This window comes from Cimex lectularius, unplaced genomic scaffold (genome assembly GCF_000648675.2).
Source record: "Cimex lectularius strain Harlan isolate CLEC.00 unplaced genomic scaffold, Clec_2.1 scaffold102, whole genome shotgun sequence".
Lineage (NCBI taxonomy): Eukaryota > Metazoa > Arthropoda > Insecta > Hemiptera > Cimicidae > Cimex > Cimex lectularius.
Window position 1 is genome coordinate 2,071,145 of NW_019394228.1, and position 19,305 is coordinate 2,090,449.

The window sequence follows — 19,305 nt, forward strand, 5'->3', positions numbered from 1 at the left end:
GTAAAATCCTAAGGGATTCTTTCCCATTCTTCAAGAACAGCAGTTTCCAACTCCTCTATGGGTGTTGGGACCTGGGTATGGTCGTAACTGTCACTTAAGTTGGTACCAGTGTTCGATTGGTTTCATATCTGGACTTTAAGCTGGATACAAGCAATCAACCTGGCATTATCCCGGATTAGCAAGAATCCCTCACCGATGTGGGTGGGCAAATGGCACTACATGTTCATCGATTTTGTCTTGTAAGTGCAAGTGCGAAGTTCTAGAACTTCATCGTACTACAACCAATTCGGTGCGGCGTCCAAAATGCAACCCAAGACATAAATGACCCACCGTGGAATGGCACCTGAGGAACCATACAGCATGGGGCGTAGGAGACCCAAGCGTCTCCGTATGAAATTACCTCGTCTGATGATTTGAGGCCAAATCTCACCTCATCCGTAAAGAGAACTAACTCGTCCTCAATCTTGGCCTTTTTCTAAGCTGTGGTAAGATTAAGTCCTGGAGAAAATCGAAACATTTCAGACTTGTCTTATCATATTTTTTCTCTAATTTCCCGTAATAGTGCTATTTCGTGATGACATCTCTCTCTTGTACCTTGGTCCACCATATCGTCTACCGACTATCCTAAAATCAGGAGTAGTCACACGGCATAGACCAAAATTGGTCAGAAACGACCGAGAAGTGATGAATTTAGTTTCATTTTTACTTGTAAAAACTTGTAAAATCTCGTTTTCTTAAATTATGTACGCCATTTCTGACCACGAACCTCTGCAGAATCAACACTGAAGATGACGAGAAGCCTAAGTTGTATCCGATGTCGAGAAAAGTCAAATCGCATAGACCAAATGGTCAGAAATGACACAAGAAGTGATTAATGAAGTTTCATTTTTACTAAACTTGTAAAATATCGTTTTCTTTAATTATATGCGCTGTTTCTGACCACGAACCTCTGCAGAATCAACACTGAAGATGACGAGAAGCGTAAGTTGTATCCGATGTCGAGAAAAGTCAAATCGCATGGACCAAATGGTCAGAAATGACACAAGAAGTGATTAATGAAGTTTCATTTTTACTAAACTTGTAAAATATCGTTTTCTTTAATTATATGCGCCGTTTCTGACCACGCACCTCTGCAGAACCAGCCTGAAGATGACGAGAAGACTTGGTTGTCTGTCCAAAGTCAGGAATAGTCAAATGACGTAGACCAAAATTGGTCAGAAACGACCGAAAAAGTGATGAATGTAGTTTAACTTTGACTAAACTTGTAAAATATTGTTTTCTTCAATTATATGCGTCGTTTCTCATTAAGGCCCCCAGTAGAACCAGCTTGAAGATGACGAGAAGACTTGGATGTCTGTCCAAAGTCAGGAGTAGTCAAATGACGTACACCAAAATTGGTCATAAACGACCGAAAAAGTGATGAATGTAGTTTCATTTTTACTAAACTTGTAAAATATAGTTTTCGTCAATTATGTACGTAATTTCTGACCATGCACCACTGCAGAATCAACAATGAAGATGTCGAGAAGCGTAAGCTGTGTACGAAGTCAGAACAAGTCAAATCGCATCGACCAAAAATGGTCAGAAATGACAGAAGAAGTGATTAGTGGAGTTTCATTTTTCCTAAACTTGTAAAGTATAAATATAATATAAAATAATTTAGTTTGTAACCACAGTGTTAATAACCTTGATAAGCTAGGTTTTCAAAGGATATATTATGGTTAAATTTAATGGTTTTATTTTTCATCCAAGTTGTTTCAAATTGTTTCTTAGTCACGAATGCTATCAGATTTCAATGGTTCTGATTTAGATCAAGGTAAGGTAATATGATATTCTTTGCTAAAAATAGAGATGAGGTTGAAGTCTATTTTCAGTTCTTTTTGATAACACTCTTTTTTAATAAAACCTTTTTGGTTGAAAGGGGTAGCCTGTTATGGAATGTAAAGTGCAATAGTTCTTAAGGCAAAACCAAAATAACTCTTTCCATATCAGGTATTGCGCAAAATTGCGACCTGGTTTTAGTAAAGAAAGCCAAAAAGGATCCGTCAAATTGTAACTTTAGCTTTTTACTCGTTCTCTGCCTCGTTTGCCTTTTATTCCACGTCTCGTTCTGCGGTCTAGGGTTTGTCCGGTCGAAACGTGAAACAGTAAATAGAGGCTGCCGAGAATAGGAGGTAGAATGGTAATGAGGGTTGGCTTGCACCGCGAACCTGCCGGCTTTTTTTATACACATTCCAAGAGGACCGGCGGCAAGAGTTCTCCCACCGGCAGCCCCCTGCATCTTATATACACAGTAGGGGATTATCTTAAACGCCCAACTACTAACTAGATTGCCCCCGTTTCCTTTCATCAATGGACAAGATAACAAAAAAGTAAACAACCGATCCCTGTACACATTTTCTTCATTTTGCGTCAAAAGGAGGAGGTGATAGGAAGACTACATGCCCGGCTGATTACATCGGATTCAGCGTACCGCATGAATCATACCGAATATCAACAGTAAACACAAATAACTAGTGATAAGTGCATAAACACTGAAACTATTGAGGTACAAGATACACTAATGTAACAACATTTTCTTAGAAAACAAACATTCTTAGATGTCCTTCTGGTTCTGCGGGTTGATGACCAGGTTCCAACCTGATTATGACAAAAATGGATTAAATTGCTAAATAAGGTTTCTAGTTTGTCTAAGCTTTTCGTTTTGCTATATCAAACTAGTTTCGCATTCTCGTCATCTTCAGTGCTGATTCTATATAGATGAGTGATCAATAAATAATTTAAGATAAACGATATTTTAGAAGTGTAGTAAAAATAAAACTCGAGTTTTTGATTTTGAACAGACCGAAATGATCGGAAACGACCAAATTACAGACTGAAAAATTGATTCTTGCAGAAACAGCTCGCAAAGTCAGAAGTGGCAGTGCAAAACTGCTGGGAAAATAATAGAACCATATTAGAGAACAAAGCAATGCCATTTTAAACAAACTTGTAAAACATTGTTATCTTCAATTATGTTCTTTTTCCACGACCCATGCAGAACCAGCACTGAAGATGACGAAAAGGAGAAGCTAGTGTTTTGGTCCGAAGTCAGAAGTCGAATCGCCTCTGGCAGGTCAAAACTGATCGGAAGAACCAAATTACAGTTCATTTTCATTTTTTTATTAGACTAGTAAAATATCGTTTTCCTGAATTATGTACGTAGTTTCTGACCAAGCACCCCTGCAGAATCATCATTGAAGACGACGAGATGCCGAAAATGTTTAATATGTCCGAGATCAGTAGTAGTCAGATCGCGTAGACAAAATGCGATCAGAAACCACCAAATTACAGACGAAAAAAGTAATTAATGGGGTATCACTTTTACTAAACTTGTAAAATACCGTTTTCTTCAATTATATGCGTCGTTTCTCATTAAGCACCCCAGTAGAACCAGCTTGAAGATGCGAGAAGCCGTCTGTCCGAAGTCAGGAGTAGTCAAATGGTGTATACCAAAAATGGTCAGAAACGACCGAAAAAGTGATTAATGGAGTTTCATTTTTGCTAAACTTGTAAAATACCGTTTTCCTCCATTATGTACGTTATTTTTTTCTACGTAGCCCGGCAAATTCAACATTGATGATGATGAGAAGCCTAAGTTATCTGTCCGAAGTTTGGTGAAGTCAAATCGCGTAGACCAAAAAGTGTTTAAAGGAGTTTCATTTTTACTACAATTGTAAAATATAGTTTTCTTCAATTATGTACGTTGTTTTTTACTACGTAGCCCGGCAGAATCTACACTGAAGATGACGAGAAGCCAAGGTTGTCTGTCCGAAGTCAGGAGAAGTCAAATCCCATAGAACAAAAATGGTCAGTAATGACCAAAATATGATTATCTGTAAGGATCAAATTGTAAGTTCATCACCTTGCAGATCTCAGGAGGAAATATTCTTCATGTTTACGGTCTTTACTATCATTGATTGGTGGACAGTTTACTTCTGATGCTTATTTTCATAAATTGTTTCTCCTATGGTGCACCACCCTGTATGCTGCTTATCTTTGACATTTTTTTCTTTAACAGAAAACCCAGAAAGACCATCACCAGACAGCAAAAATAAATCAAGATAATGATATTTTACAAGCAGTATAAATTACCGTCAATTTAGCTTTAAGTTCGCTTTTCGCCTATGGTGGTTTTATGCTATCAGAATGGAAAGTTTGTGCTAGGTTGTTTCCAAACATTTTGGTCTGCCAGTCCAAGCTGTTTTGGTCTTGAGATGAATTAATCTTAGGCTTAATTTTCTTAATATATAACCTGTTTAAATTTAAATGTCACATCGAATGTTTGAATAAGATAAGCACAGAATGATAGTGTTATTAGTGTGAGGACCAAAATGACCTGGTACATTCCTAGGTGCTTTAACTTTTTATCGCACCATTCTTACAATCATGCAGAGCAAGGCATCAGCCTCAGTTGGATTGAAAGCTGGCCAATCAGACGGTTTTGTGCTAGTAGAGACAGTGTTGACATGGCCGAAAACATTCGGAACATTGGTCTAAAATATATGGTTGGAATATCCAATAAAAACATAAGAGAAACTGATTGAATGGATTAAAATGTGGCAGGACAAATAAAATCACACTAAAAAGGACTGAACACAGAGAAACAAAGTTTTTCTAAAAAAGGTTCGAGACCATCAAGGATGACCGATGGATTCACATAGGGCCAAAAATTGGAACACAACTTCTTCGACAACAAAATCAAGTCAATAAATGTCAATAAACGCAAAACCAATAATACAATATCGTTCATTGTACGCAATGTTTTCGTGGTCCGCTTGACCAATCAGTATATTTCAATTAATTAAGGTTTTTAGTTGAGATAAAAAAAGTCAGTGTCACGAGCGGGATTCGAACCCACGACCTTCGGCTCAATACGATGCTGCCCTACCACTTGAGCTATCGTGACTTCGATCCACTCGGACACTAACTTCCCATCTCAACCCTCCCTTTTGAATTTTCCCTCCTTTTTGCCATTTTTCAAATGTCGTGTAATCTATTCGATTCTCGGCGACAAATGAAATGGCCACGGAGAGCTTTAGTCAAGATATACTTCATTTAACATTAAATCCACTTCATCACCACCGCTTGACCAATTAATATCTTTCAATTAATTAAGATTTTTAGTTGAGATAAAAATAACGTTTTATAAGTTATAAAACAACAATGAGTTTATAATAATAATTGTAATGGTTGTAAAACACCCGTCAGATGTCATAGATGTGGTAAAATAATAATAAAAAATAGAAAAATCCGCAGTTTCTAAGAGGTACTAACTGCTTTATGATACCAAAGTGCGAAAAACAATCTTCATTACACAAAACATCAACGAAATCGTCTCTACTTTCCATGAGAAAGTTAAGTTTCACATTTTCCCATTTCGCTTGTGACACTGCAAAAATTGCTTCGCTTCCCCTGGGACGTGCTACCTCACCGGCCATATTCAGCTGGAATTCTCCAGATTATCATCTAATCCTATCAATGACAAATTACGTTTAACGGTTTTGTAAACTCCGCATACTCGAAGCGGTTTTTAATTAGTTCCAGTGACAACTTCCAACTTTCTACACTAACCGTTTCAGAAAACGTTTAACAAATCTATTTTTATAACGATTCGTCAATTTTACTTTCTTTCAACAGCTCAAAAATGTAAATTCTCACAAAATGTTTTTTTTTTTTGAAAAATATCCGATGTTTATAAATCTGATTAATGAGGAGGACTGGCTACCGTTAGCGTGTACTCAGAACCCAGTGGGAGAAAGTGGTTGAATTTAAATATTGAATTTGTCCACTTATTAATATTATTCTTTACTTTTTAATATATTTTATCTTTTATAATCATTTAAAAAAATGAAATATTTTTCATCGTAGCTTTTGTTGCTTTAGATTTAGATATTTCACTTGCCACTTGGCATGGTTATTACCATCAGTCATTTTTCTTCTTCAATTTCTATGCAATTTACGCATCCCGTCTATTAGCCGTTGTTAATTTACAGTTTAATTTACATTGCTAATTTATCGACCCTTATTCCCGGACGGAGATTATTTGAATTTGTTGCTTTATTTTCTCTTTTTAATTAGGTCAATTTCTTACGGACTATGATCTATGTAGCGACTTTTCCTCCGATCCATACATCATCGGAAATATCTTTGATATATATAATTGCGCTCTGCATGCGAATTCGTATTAAATTTTATTTTATGAGATAAAGATGAAATATATTTATTGCTTTCTATTATCGGGGGCAAATGTTCAACCCATTAACAGTAAAGGTAAATTGACTTATGTACTTATTGACTTGTATACATTAGAAAGAAATGTTGCCACGGATCAGTATAAAGACCACCCAGTCTGAGAATCCTGCTAGTATCCATTTGTACCACTGAATTGATGACATGTCCCTCAGGTATGGAGGAAATATTAGGACTAATCCCCCTCCAAAAAATAACATAAACAAACATAATCAACTTAAGAACAAAAAAGAATCACTAAAAAGATAAAAGCAATTAGAAGTGAACAGGATATTTACATTTAAATAAGTCTTCCAGCCAAAAAAAGTTGGAAAAAGGATAAAACAGTCTAGAAAGACACTATTTGCTGGTATACTGGATCTAGGAGGCACGAAGGTACAAGGGCAAGTATACCCCAATATCTTCAAGCAACTGAGAGATCTGCTCAATTCAATTTCAACAGAGGATACGAAAACCAGGACATACCTCTCATAGTCAGGCAGCCATCAGAGCATTAAACTCAAACACCATTAGCTCAAGAATGGTTTTGAGATATAAACCAAGCTGTTAGATGTATCGCAGCAGCATGGATTGCTTGGCAAGGTTATATTAGGTCAGGAGATCCAGAAAATGGGGAAGGAAGGATGCTCTTGTAAGGAAAAGGTCCTGAACCTTTTTGTGGTGTAGAGATCCACGTAGTAAAGAAGATAGAGAAATCAGGTAATGATGGAATTCACATTTTGGGCATTGTGGACCGAATGGGTATTTGAGGAATATCTATTACCCAAACCTACCTACTAAAACACTATGGTGTTACCCTTATCCGCAGGTGGAAATACTTTGGGATATAGAATAAATACGACCACAATCAAATTCCTTGATGCTCCCGTGTAACCTTGAGACGATATCTTCGAAACCGAACCGGTGGCAAATACGCGTTATAAACTGCGTGTACCTAGACCCTGTAAGTTAGACCCCTTCAAGGCTTACATACTGGAACGGGTGAACGCGGCGAGACCTAACTGGATAACTGCCTGCGTATTGCTACGGGAGTCCGGAAGCAGGGGTATACCGGCAGCTACAGATAGCTAACCGCTTTTCTCCATCCTATGAAGCAACCCGTTATTGAGGACGTTGTCCGCTTCAAGACCGAACAAGGTGAGCAGATGCAGGTCATCATTATCGGACCGGGAATTAACCCTTTGCTGGCGTTCGTCGCCACACTGGGTAGGTACAACAGGGAAGGATACATATCTCGCAAATGGCAGTATGCCACTCCGAATTTTTTGTATCTACATTTAGTCTTATAATTGTTCTTAAGCACAATCAGCAAGTTTTTGGTTCTCTGTTAACGATAGGGTTTGTGGAGGATTAAAAACATACCAATCTTACATAGGTTAGAACTTTGAGTACACGGTCATTAGGAGGTAAGTACAACCCCATCTCTCAATTGGAGCGAGAAGATGGTATAAATGTTTTAAATCGCAAGTGATTATACGAAAAATTTACCTGTGACAGGATTGATTTGAAAGCTGGAGTTGGTTGGGATGAGGGTGTAGGCGATGGCGGCGTTGAGATCAAGGTCCATGTCGGTGGCGGCCACCCTTCCCAGATAGGCACCCCTGGGTTGGTTTTCTTCGACGACGAACTCGTAGATGTCGTTCGTGAAAGATGGATCGTTGTCGTTAGCGTCGGTCACAAGGACGGTGACGAGGGCGGTCGCCGTGGAAGCGGGGCTGCCGTTGTCTTCCGCAGCCACTCTCAACCCGTAGCGGTCCTTCGCCTCCCTGTCCAGCTGTCCTCGGAGGTAGATCCATCCCGAATTGGGGAAAATGCCGAAAACGTCCTCCCCAGAAAGGAGTTTGTAAGTCAGTCGGGCGTTGTTGCCCGTGTCCAAATCCACCGCCGTCACCTGGACCACCTAAAAATTAGAACAATGTTTCATTAAAATTCTTTCGTATAGTATCTATTTTAGATAATTTTATATTTCTCCAAGCACTAATAGCTCTTTAGCATATCCGACTGAATAAGTAACGCTTTTCTTTTGAGCTTTAACCAGAAAAACTATTAAGTTTAAACGAATACAGACGGACTTCTATTTCCATTGTCCTTTCGCTGAATGGTCATGCCTTTTGTTGCTTTGAGTGAACAATTTCCGGTAAGAACTTTTAATTACAAATTTCTTAGGGAGAAGAGTCCATTGGAAAAGCTACTAAATTTTTCTTGTCTCTTAATTCAAGAGTTCTTCCCTTGGATTATCTCTTCCCATACATTGACATGATTTTTTTTCAAACTTCGGTTACTTCTCTGTGCTACAAGCTTTTTAACTACGAGGTCACATAAAAAATCACACACACAAGAAAACGAAGACATTTCTTGAAAGGACTAATGAAGATTAATAGAAAAGGTATAAAAAATCTTGCCTATCTTAATCTAGGATTGCTTCCCCGGATTATCTCTTTGGGTGTTTTGTTTCAACCTTCAGATTTCTTTTTGAGGTGCGCAGAAAGTTGTGGTTCGATGTCTTTTAACGACGAGGTCAGTTTCTTCGTTTTTCTTGATATTATGTCCCAGGACTTTATCAAGATTAATAGAAAAGCTATAAAAAAATCTTGTGTGTAATCTAGAGGTGCTTTACCGGATTAACTCTTTGTATTCCTTCAAGTTTTTTTTCAACCTTTAGGTTACTTATATGAGCTACACAGAAAGTTGTGGTTCGATGTCTATTTAACTACGAGATCAGTTTTTTACATTATATCCCAGACCTTTCCCAAGATAAATGAAAAAGCTATAAAAAAAATCTTGCCTGTCTTAATCTAGGGTTGCTTCCCCGGATTATCTTTTTGTGTGATTTTCAAACTTTAGGTTCCTTCTATGGGGTACATAGAATGTTTGGGTTCGAAATCTTTTAACAACGAGGTAATTTTCGTCCGTTTATTTATTCACATTATGCCTTATGACCCAACCTTTATATAGAGTAGAAAAAGCTATTAAAAATTTTTGCTTGTCTTATTCTAAAGTTGCTTCCCCGGATTAGCTCTTTGTATCCCTTCAGGTGATTTTTTTCAACCTTCAGTTTCTCGGTGTTACACAGAAAGTTGTGGTTCGAAATATTTTTAGGTATGAGGTCAGTTTCGTCGATTTATTAACCTTATGCCCAACCTTTGTAACGGTCAATAGAAAAGCTATAAATTGTTTTCAAGAGATTTTTTTAAACTTCAGGTTATCCCTCTGTGCTGGATAGAAAGTTTTGGCTCTAGTCTCTTTAACCACGAGGCCAATTTCATCGATTTATTAACATTATGCCTTTTTTTCTCTTTTTAAACGAGGGTTCGCAACAGCAGAGGTTATATCAACCCTCGGGGTGCCGGTGTTTTTGAAAAAAAGCTCATTTGTAAGCATGTCGGGTTCGAATGCAGGGCCACTGGATCCGAACCCGGGACCTTTACCTTACAGTGATGAGCGCCGTGTCAACGCCTAAACCGTTGCGGCTACCAACGCCCCCTAACCTTATGCCTTATGCCCACCTTTTGTAAAGATCAATAGAAAAGCTATAAATTTTTTTCAAGTGATTTTTGTCAATCTTCAGGTTACTTCTATGAGGTGCACAAAAAGTTGTGGTTCTATGTCTTTTAACGACGTCAGTTTTCGTTTTCTTGATATTATTTCTCAGAACTTTATCAAGATTAATAGAAAAGCTATAGAAAAGCTTGCGTGTGATCAAGCGGTGCTTCCCCGGATTAACTCTTTGTATTCCTTCAAGTATTTTTTTTCAACCTTTAGGTTATTTCTATGAGCTACACAGAAAGTTGTGGTTCGATGTCTATTTAACTACGAGGTCAGTTTGTAGATTTTTTTGACATTATACCCCAGACCTTTACCAAGATCAATGAAAAAGCTATAAAAAAATCTTGCCTGTCTTAATCTAGGGTTGCTTCCCCGGATTAGCTCTTTATGTCCCTTGAAGTGATTTTTTTTCAACATTCAGGTAACTTCTCTGTGCTACATAGAAGGTTGTGGTTCGAAATATTTTTAGGTATGAGGTCAGTTTCGTTGATTTATTAGCCTTATGCCCAACCTTTGTAAAGGTCAATAGAAAAGCTATAAATTTTTTTCAAGTATTTTTTTTCAACCTTCAGGTTATCCGTCTGTTCTGGATAGTAAGTTTTTGGTTCGAGTCTCTTTAACTACGACGTCAATTTCGTCGATTTATTAACCTTATGCGTTATGCCCACCTTTTGTAAAGATCAATAGAAAAGCTATAAATGTTTTTTTCAACCTTCAGGTTAGTTGTATGAGCTACACAGAAGGTTTTGGTTCGATTGTCTTTAAACTACGAGGTCAGTTTCTTCGTTTTCTTGACATTATGTCCCAGTGCTTTATCAAGATTAATGGAAGAGCTGTAAAAAATCTTGACTGTCATTACTCTTGGATTGTTTCCCCGGATTATCTCTTTGTATCCCTTCATGTGATTTTTGTCAATCTTCAGGTTAATTCTATGAGCTACACAGAAAGTTTTGGTTCGAGTCTCTTTAACTACGAGGTCAATTACGTCGATTTATTAAGCTTACGCCTTATGCCCACCCTTTGTAAGGATCAATAGAAAAGCTAAACATTTTTTCAAGTGATTTTTTTTCAACCTTCAGGTTAGTTCTATAAGCAACACAGAAAGTTTTGGTTCGATTGTCTTTAAACTACGAGGTTAGTTCCTTCGTTTTCTTGACATTATGTCCCAGTACTTTATCAAGATTAACGGAAGAGCTATACAAAATCTTGCCTGTCTTTAATTTTGGATTGTTTCTCCGGATTATCTCTTTGTATCCCTTCAAGTGATTTTTGTCCAATCTTCAGGTTACTTCTATGAGGAGCACAGAAAGTTGTGGTTCGAAATCTTTTTAACTAAGAGGTCAGTTTCGTCGAGTTATTAATCTTATGCCCAACCTTTGTAAAGTTCAAGAGAAATGCTATAAATTGTTTTCAAATTATTTTTTTAACCTTCTGGTTATCCTTCTGTTCTGGATAAAAAGTTTTGGTTCGAGTCTCTTTAACTAAAGAAGTCAATTTCGTCGATTTATTAACCTTACGCCTTATGCCAACTCTTTGTAAAGATTAATAGAAAATCTAAAACTTTTTTCAAGTGATTTTTTTTTCAATCTTCAGGTTAGTTTTATGAGCTGCACAGAAAGTTTTGGTTCGAGTCTCTTTAACTACGAGGTCAATTTCGCCGATTTATTAACCTTACGCCTTCTGCCAACTCTTTGTAAGGATCAATAGAAAAGCTAAAAAATTTTCAAGTGATTTTTTTTCAACCTTCTGGTTAGTTCTATGAGCTACACAGAAAGTTTTGGTTCGAGGCTCTTTAACTACGAGGTCAGTTCCTTCGTTTTCTTGACATTATGTCCCAGACCTTTACCAAGTTCGAAGAAAATGCTATAAAAACTCTTCTCTATCTTAATCTAAGAGTGCTTCCCCAGATTATTTTTTTGCATTCTTTTATGTGATGTTTGTCAACCTTCAGGTGACTTCTAAGACTTAGCACACAGAAAGTTGTGGTTCGAAGTCTTTTTTAACTATGAAATCAGTTTCTCCGTTTTTTTATCAAGTCCCAGACCTTTATCCAAATCGATGGGAAAGCTATTAAAATTCTTGACGTTCGTAATCTAGGGGTGATCACTTTTTGTCCTTTAATGTTTTTTAAACTTTCAGGTTACTTCTATGAGCTATTACAAGGCAAAATGTTTTACATTGTTTAATTCTGACCGTTGACTAGTTTTATAACCTGAATCCTATGTAGCTAGGCCAGTGACAAGCGTTGTCAAGTGTTTTCCCGTTTTATTTTTTAATCTTGTTTATAATTTCAACAGTTGCGTTTTTGACTGAAAAGGAATATTTTTAATTGTATAGTCAGTTTTTGTCTCATAGCATAAAGGTGTTGTCATGGGGTGGATGACCGTGAGTCGCCTACATATCGATGCCCGAGAGACCAGATAGGCACCATCCATCAATCCATCAAGATAGGAGGCTAACAATACCGAGTTGTCATTAACATACAGCCAATGACAGACAGTGTCCTTTGTACGAGAGTCTACAGCATCGCCAACACTCCGAGAGTGACTAAGGACTAATATTCGGGGTATTTGTAATCAACTCGAGCCTTATGGCCTGCACTAAACGCTTAACACCCGCGAGCCTTTAATTACACCTGCAAAGCCCCGGAAATTATAACAGAAACCCATTATTGAAATTGTTTTTGTTTAACGCGAGAACGTGACTCAATATTGGCGCGAGTAGTAATTAGGGCCGAACCCACAATACCCGATAGTCATTACCCAAAAATTAACAGGGTCACTATAAGATTTTTTCTTATTTGGAATCGCAACAGATTGCGCAATTTATAAAAAAATTCTGCACCGCAGTTATCACGTTTTCCACCGTAATTGCTTTCGAAGTCGTTTAAATTCCTAAAGTTTAAAATAAGTTTTCTTTTATGCGCAATTTATAAATGATAAAGCGAATTTTGTTCTTTTTGCCTAGCAACAGGCAGGAAGATTAATTATTTGCCAGAAACGGCACAGTCATCGAAATTATTAAAAAACTTTTAATGACCATGATTCAAATATAAATTAATGTGAATGCAGTTAATAATCATGCCCTCTACATAATCATAATTTACCATCCCTCTCCACCAATTGCCATAATTGGAGATGTTACACATAATAATGAATAAAAAGTCTTAAAATTGTCAAAAATACGTATAGAACTAACAGGCTTGTAAAAAAGAATGTACAAATTGGAAGCATAACGGATCTCCAGACTTTATTTTCGCTTGGAGCTACTTTCCGCTGTAGAAGGTTCTGGGGCTTACAACACAGCCTAGAAAGAAATGCAAACTTTGCAAGTTCATTACAATTGCATAGTTTTTAAAAAAATTTGTAGTACATTACAATTACCTTAAAGTAGGTAACAAGTAACAGTGAGCAAGGTTATATATACAAAATTAAAACCAAGAGTGGAGAAAACACCCATTGATGTTACTCCAATGTGACTAAAATATTGTCTGTTTAATTGATACTTGTGTCATTATCATTTCCACTGTCATCACCACCACTTCCTAGGAGATCTCGCGGCCATTGTCTCTTCAGACGGCGGGGAGGGTTTGAGGGGATTCGTCGGGATGCGAGGTTTCTGATGTGCTGATTTACGTTAGTTGGGAGGTTTTTAAGAAATTTACGGTATTCTTCTTGTACGAAAGGGATACGTAAATCTGTATGCGTAGTTTGGTTCGATACATAAAATGGAGCATCTAGTATTTTTCGCAGTATTAAAGACTGGGCAGTTTGAATGCGGTGGATGTTGGAATGTTTGGCTAAACCCCGCACTTCCAGTCCGTAAGTCCAAATCGGTTAACTGTGGTGTTGTAAAGCAGTCTTTTATTTTTGAGTAAATTAGAACGTTTGTCAAGGTTGCAAGAACTATCGTGTCATTACCTCCTGACGTTTCAGTCGTGTGTGAGGATTCCACATCAGGCGATGTACAGACCGCACCTTGTCCGCAGAGATCTTTTTACGAAAAGTGAAGGTAATGTGGGTGGATTTGTCTGTGTTAAATTTTATCCTCTTTTTTTTACACCAAGCCTCTAGTAGTATGAGGTGTTGGAGGTTTCGAGTGAAAATGACAAGGTCGGAGTTGCTAGAGAGAATTGCCGTATCGTCTGCAAATGTGGATGTGATGGTATGTCAGCTGTGAAAACCTGGTATAGTGTAGGTGCCAGAACGCTACCCTGAGGAACACCACCATGGATAGGAAAATATTCAGATATGGCCTTCGATGACTTGGAAGAATCGGTCAGTGAGGTAACTGTGCAGAACGAGGTAGAAGGTGGATGGAAGCCCTCGAGCATGAACAGTAGGCCCGGGTGCCAAACTCGATCAAAAGCTTGATTACGTCAAGAAAGGCTAAAAAAACAATTGCATAGCAAAACTCATAATTGAATTTGAGACTTTGAGCTGAAAAGCGTTATGTAATTTAGTCATTACCGACCATTTTGGTCTGCTTATTCTCGCGTTTCAGCAATTCGCAATCTAGTATTGGCTAGCGTTTCATGCAAAGGGACACGGTTGACCAAATAACAAACTGTCCAACCACTGAAAAAAAGGGCGACAGGCCAACCGGACCCCTGGTTACCGCACACCTTAGGAGGAAAAATTAGTCCAGTTTACGATCTTTATTGATTAGTGGATAGTTTACCTCTGAAGCTTGTTATAAAAATATACAGGAGATTCATTGTTTTTTCTAATGTGAAAAATACACTACCCTGTATGAAACTTATCGTTGACAGTCTAGAAAGAAATTCAAACTTTGCAAGTTCAATACAATTGCATAGCAAGACTCATAATTGAATTTGAGACTTTGAGCTGAAAAGCGTTATGTAATTTAGTCATTACCGACCATTTTGGTTTGCTTATTCTCGCGTTTCAGCAATTCGCAATCTAGTATTGGCTAGCATTTCATGCAAAGGGACACGGTTGGCCAAATAACAAACTGTCCAACCACTGAAAAAAAGAGCGACAGGCCACCCGGACCCCAGGTCCCCGCACACCTCAGGACGAAAAATTCGTCGAGTTTACGATCTTTATTGATTACTGGATTGTATTTTCTATGATGAAAAATACACTACCCTGTATGATACTTATCGTTGACAGCCTAGAAAGAAATTCAAACTTTGCAAGTTCAATACAATTGCATAGTAAGACTCATAATTAAATTTGAGACTTTGAGCTGAATAGCTTTATGTAATTATGTAGGATTTTCATCATATTACAAATGTATATATTATGTAGTAATAAAAAAAACCTTGTAGGTTTGATGCTCTTTTGCCATTAACCGTTATACTTTTATTTCTTTTGAAGTAATCAATGTCTTGCTGATTTGTGGTAATTTATAGTCGCGGCGGCTTGGGAAGCGTTCTTTTTTTTTGCGCGCGCGAGAGGAGCAACCCACTAATCGGAAATGCTGACAACAACGATATTTTTTCAACCGATGCCTTTATTTTAACGACGGAGGTTTGAAAGGAAAGACTCCCAGCCGGTTCCATCGTCCCGGCCGGATCCCCTATCGTTCCGTCTTACGAAACCGGGCTCGTTTCCCCGCGTCCTCCTCGCCCCTCGTCCTCACGGAAGGGCTTCATAATCAAAATATATTAATCCGCGTTGGGCAATGCTTATGATCGTCGTTTAGCCGGAGATTGATTCCTGAGTCACGTCTCAATAGAGAGGGAGATCGCCTCGAGGCATTTATCCAATCTGGCTGGGGGAAGTGGCGAGATAAGCATACTCGCAAACCCTTCTTATATGTATAATTACGATTGGACTCATGCCGATATTCTCCCTTCGCATGGTCTAATGGCAACAACCAATCTCGACCGGTTTCAATCAATCACGTCTTTCCCGTTTGACTCGTTCCCACTTCGGACCTACTCGATGGCATCTTTATAAGCAAATAACTTATGTTAATGTCGATTTATTTAAATCCAACTTGGTCTTCAACGGCATCTTTTTATCAGAACTGCCATAAATATCGCAATCCTTACTTTATACAGCGTTATTGGTTTTATGAACATTCACGAATAAAAGTGGGAATTGCAGTGATTTAAGTACCATCTTCCTTACTTTCTTGACCAAATCAGTGCATAAAACTAACTTTAGACCAGCTTTTTAAACAGTAACTCAGACTGTTTTATCTCAACAAGAAACTCACACAAATACAAGGAGATTAGATCAATTCAAACCAATTTTCTACAAGGGTGCTTTCTTAGTCTCATACTATTACAACCTGACATAATTCAATTTATTAATCTTTTTATGTAAGTTCACTAGTTTTCGTGGTCCGCTTGACAAATTAATATTTTCAATTAATTAAGGTTTTTAGTTGAGATAAAAAAGTCAGTGTCACGAGCGGGATTCGAACCACAATCTTCGGCTAGATACGCCGCTGCACTACCAATTGAGCTATCGTGACCTCGATCCACTTCCCATCTCAACCGCTCCTTTTGAATTTTCCCTCCTTTTTGCTATTTTTTAAATGTCGTGTAATCTATTTGATTCTCGGCGACAAATTAAATGGCCACGGAGAGCTTTAGTGAAGGTAACTTCCTTTAAACTTTAACAGCGGCGTATCTAGCCGAAGATCGTGAGTTCGAATCACGCTCGTGACACTGACTTTTTTATCTCCTTAAAACCTTAATTAATTTTTATGCAAGGTTTTGCTTGAAAACCCCAACTGAAAAAGTTAGTGTTACGAGCGGGATTTGAACCCACGGCCTTCGGCTCAATACACCGCTGTCTCACCATGTGAGCTATCGTGACTTCGATCCACTCGGACACCAGCTCCTATCTCAACCTACAACCTTTCGAATTTTCCCTCCTTTTCGCGATTTTTCAAATGTCATGACATAATTTTACCTCCTAAATGTAATACCATCCAAGAACACCATGAGATTATCAAAGAATACAAAATAAAGAAAAAACTAAAGTAAAAAAAAGGAAAACTGCAAAATTGCTTACAAATTAACAATTTTGATCTGTACTTTCGTTAAATTTGTATTAAAATCAGAAATTGTAAGCTTAAAGTCTTCTTTGCATTTCGCAATTCATATTCATCCGTCGTTTAAATTGGAAGAATTTTTCACCGCGGGTGCAAAAATGCTTGATATTTCCAAGTCTACTTAATGCCATTGCGCTTTAATTATTTATGGCTACGGCGCCTCGGGGCTTTGAAAAAGTACTCTTTAAGCGGTGAAAGGATTAAAAGGTAATTTGTAGCAGTTTAAAGAATCCGGGTTTGCAAAATGCTTACGTTTTACCCCTACCATTGTAAATCATCAACAATTTCGAAGTATTTCTTGTTTGGTGATTTGTGAGAATGAAAGTTTTAAGTTTTTCTAACCAAGTTTTTTGTTGGATAGCAATGATAGTGAGTAAATCTAAAAAATAGGCATAGTTTATTTCAAACACTATATGATTTTAGGATATTTTTTTATAGATGCATGTTTAAACATTTTGTGGTAAAAATGAACATTGTGATAAATAGGGGTGTGAAATATTTATTCGCAAATTTTTCCTGGTTATCCAAAACATCCAGTTTTAACTAACTGTATATGTTTAGCATTTGGATCAATTTAAGATATATTTATTTTGCATATTTGTGCATATATTGCCATATTTTTGCATAAGTGAGTTGTAATTGCATATTTTTTACATATCCGGCATATCGGTATTTGGCACGTCAAATTTTAATATTTCTGAGCAGGCAAAAAAATTCTCCAAGAAAGAGCAACGGGCTTCCATTCTTCGGTGTCCACATAATGTGCGAGTTTACGTTTGTTCATTTGCTGCTCCAGAGCTTTCCGCGAACTTTCGGTCGCCTTTGCTTCTCTTGAAAAAAAATGGAGAAAGGAATAGTGTTTGTACCTCTGTAAATGTTCTCTTGCAACAGTTTAATTGGACTCATGGAAATATAAAGACCCCACTTCTCTTCTTTCCCTCCTATCATACTTCTCAGCTTTACCCAGTTTCTCATGCGTTTTCCATCGTGAAACATTATTTGCCTGTTGTGAACTGACTACTCCTAAAATGCCGAAAATCACCGCAAAGTCGTAAGATTTTGTTGAAAAGTATGTGCGTGAGTTTTTGAAGTGAGACTTTTAAGGGAGATGGTGACGTTTTATACTTTCAGTGCACTATTTTTCGTGGTCCTCTTGACCAATTAATATCATGCAATTAACTAAGGTTTTAAGTTGAGATAAAAAGTCTCGATAGGTCAAGTGGTAGAGTAGCGGCGTATCAAGCCGAAGGTCGTGGGTTCGAATCCCGTTCGTGACACTGACTTTTTTATCTCAACTCAAAACCTTAAGTAATTGTATGATATTAATTGGTCAAGCGGACCACGAAAAATAGTGAACTTAATGAATTAAAATGAAGTATACTTCACTAAAGCTCTTCGTGGCCATTTCACTTGTCGCCGAGAATCAAATAGATGACACATTTGAAAAATGGCAAAAAGGAGGGAAAATTCAAAAGGTGCGGTTGAGATGGGAAGTTAGTGCCCGAGGGGATCGAGTCACGATAGCTCAAGTGGTAGAGTAGCGGCGTATCAAGCCGAAGGTCGTGGGTTCGAATCCCGCTCGTGACACTGACTTTTTTATCTCAACTTAAAACCTTAATTAATTGTTTTATACTTTGTTGTGATAAACCTGTATCAACAGCTATACGTTTTTTGGTAACACAGCACATAAAGACGGCCAAACACAAGGACAACAAAGATAGGAAGTCTAAGTTTCAACATACTTTTGTGACACCACTGACACAAGTGCTCGGTCTGGAAAGTCCGGTTTCGATACAGATTTATGTCGTGCTTTAGGTAGTGCTACATACCCATCCATAAACTTAGCCATAAACAAAGATACCTAGAAATAGTGGCTAAAAATAGGGGCTCGCTTAAGATTTATACAGACGGGTCGAAGATGGCCAATAAAGTAGGATACGGATTTGTTGTCGGAAACCGACAATATAGCCTGAGACTACCCTCGATGTACAGTATATTCAATACCGAACTTATGGCCATATCCAGAGCGCTACCGATGTCCAATTGAACCATAATACGGTTGTTCTTTTTTGTGATTGCTACAGTGCCCTGCAAACCATTAAAAGTTATAATGTCGAAAACCCCCTAGTGAACAGGGTGAGGGAGACAGTGTATGAACTATACTTAAGGGCAATTTCCATTTCCTTTGTATGGATTCCAAGTCACATAGGAATAAAAAACAACGAATGGGCAGACGTTGTCGCTAAAACAGCCCTGCGCTTACCGGAATCTGAGCAGCCCGTGTGTGCAAAGGATCTCGTTTCAACCTTCAGAAGAGAGATATTAAAAAAATGGGAATCTGAATGGATGAATATTGGAGACAACAAACTAAAAAAGATAAAAGACAGCATTCACCCCTGGGAAACTTCCTATCAAACGAATAGGAGGGAAGAG

General features: G+C 37.8%; 1 protein-coding gene across 1 annotated transcript in view; it reads right to left on the reverse strand.

Moving 5' to 3' along the window:
* Positions 1 to 19,305, reverse strand: part of LOC106665493 (protein dachsous) — a 305,122-nt gene that overhangs the window by 27,035 nt on the left and 258,782 nt on the right. Inside the window, exon 7 of the mRNA XM_014391938.2 lies at positions 7,780 to 8,191. Within this exon, the coding sequence (XP_014247424.1) occupies positions 7,780 to 8,191 (412 nt within the window). The remainder of the gene's footprint in view (positions 1 to 7,779; positions 8,192 to 19,305) is intronic.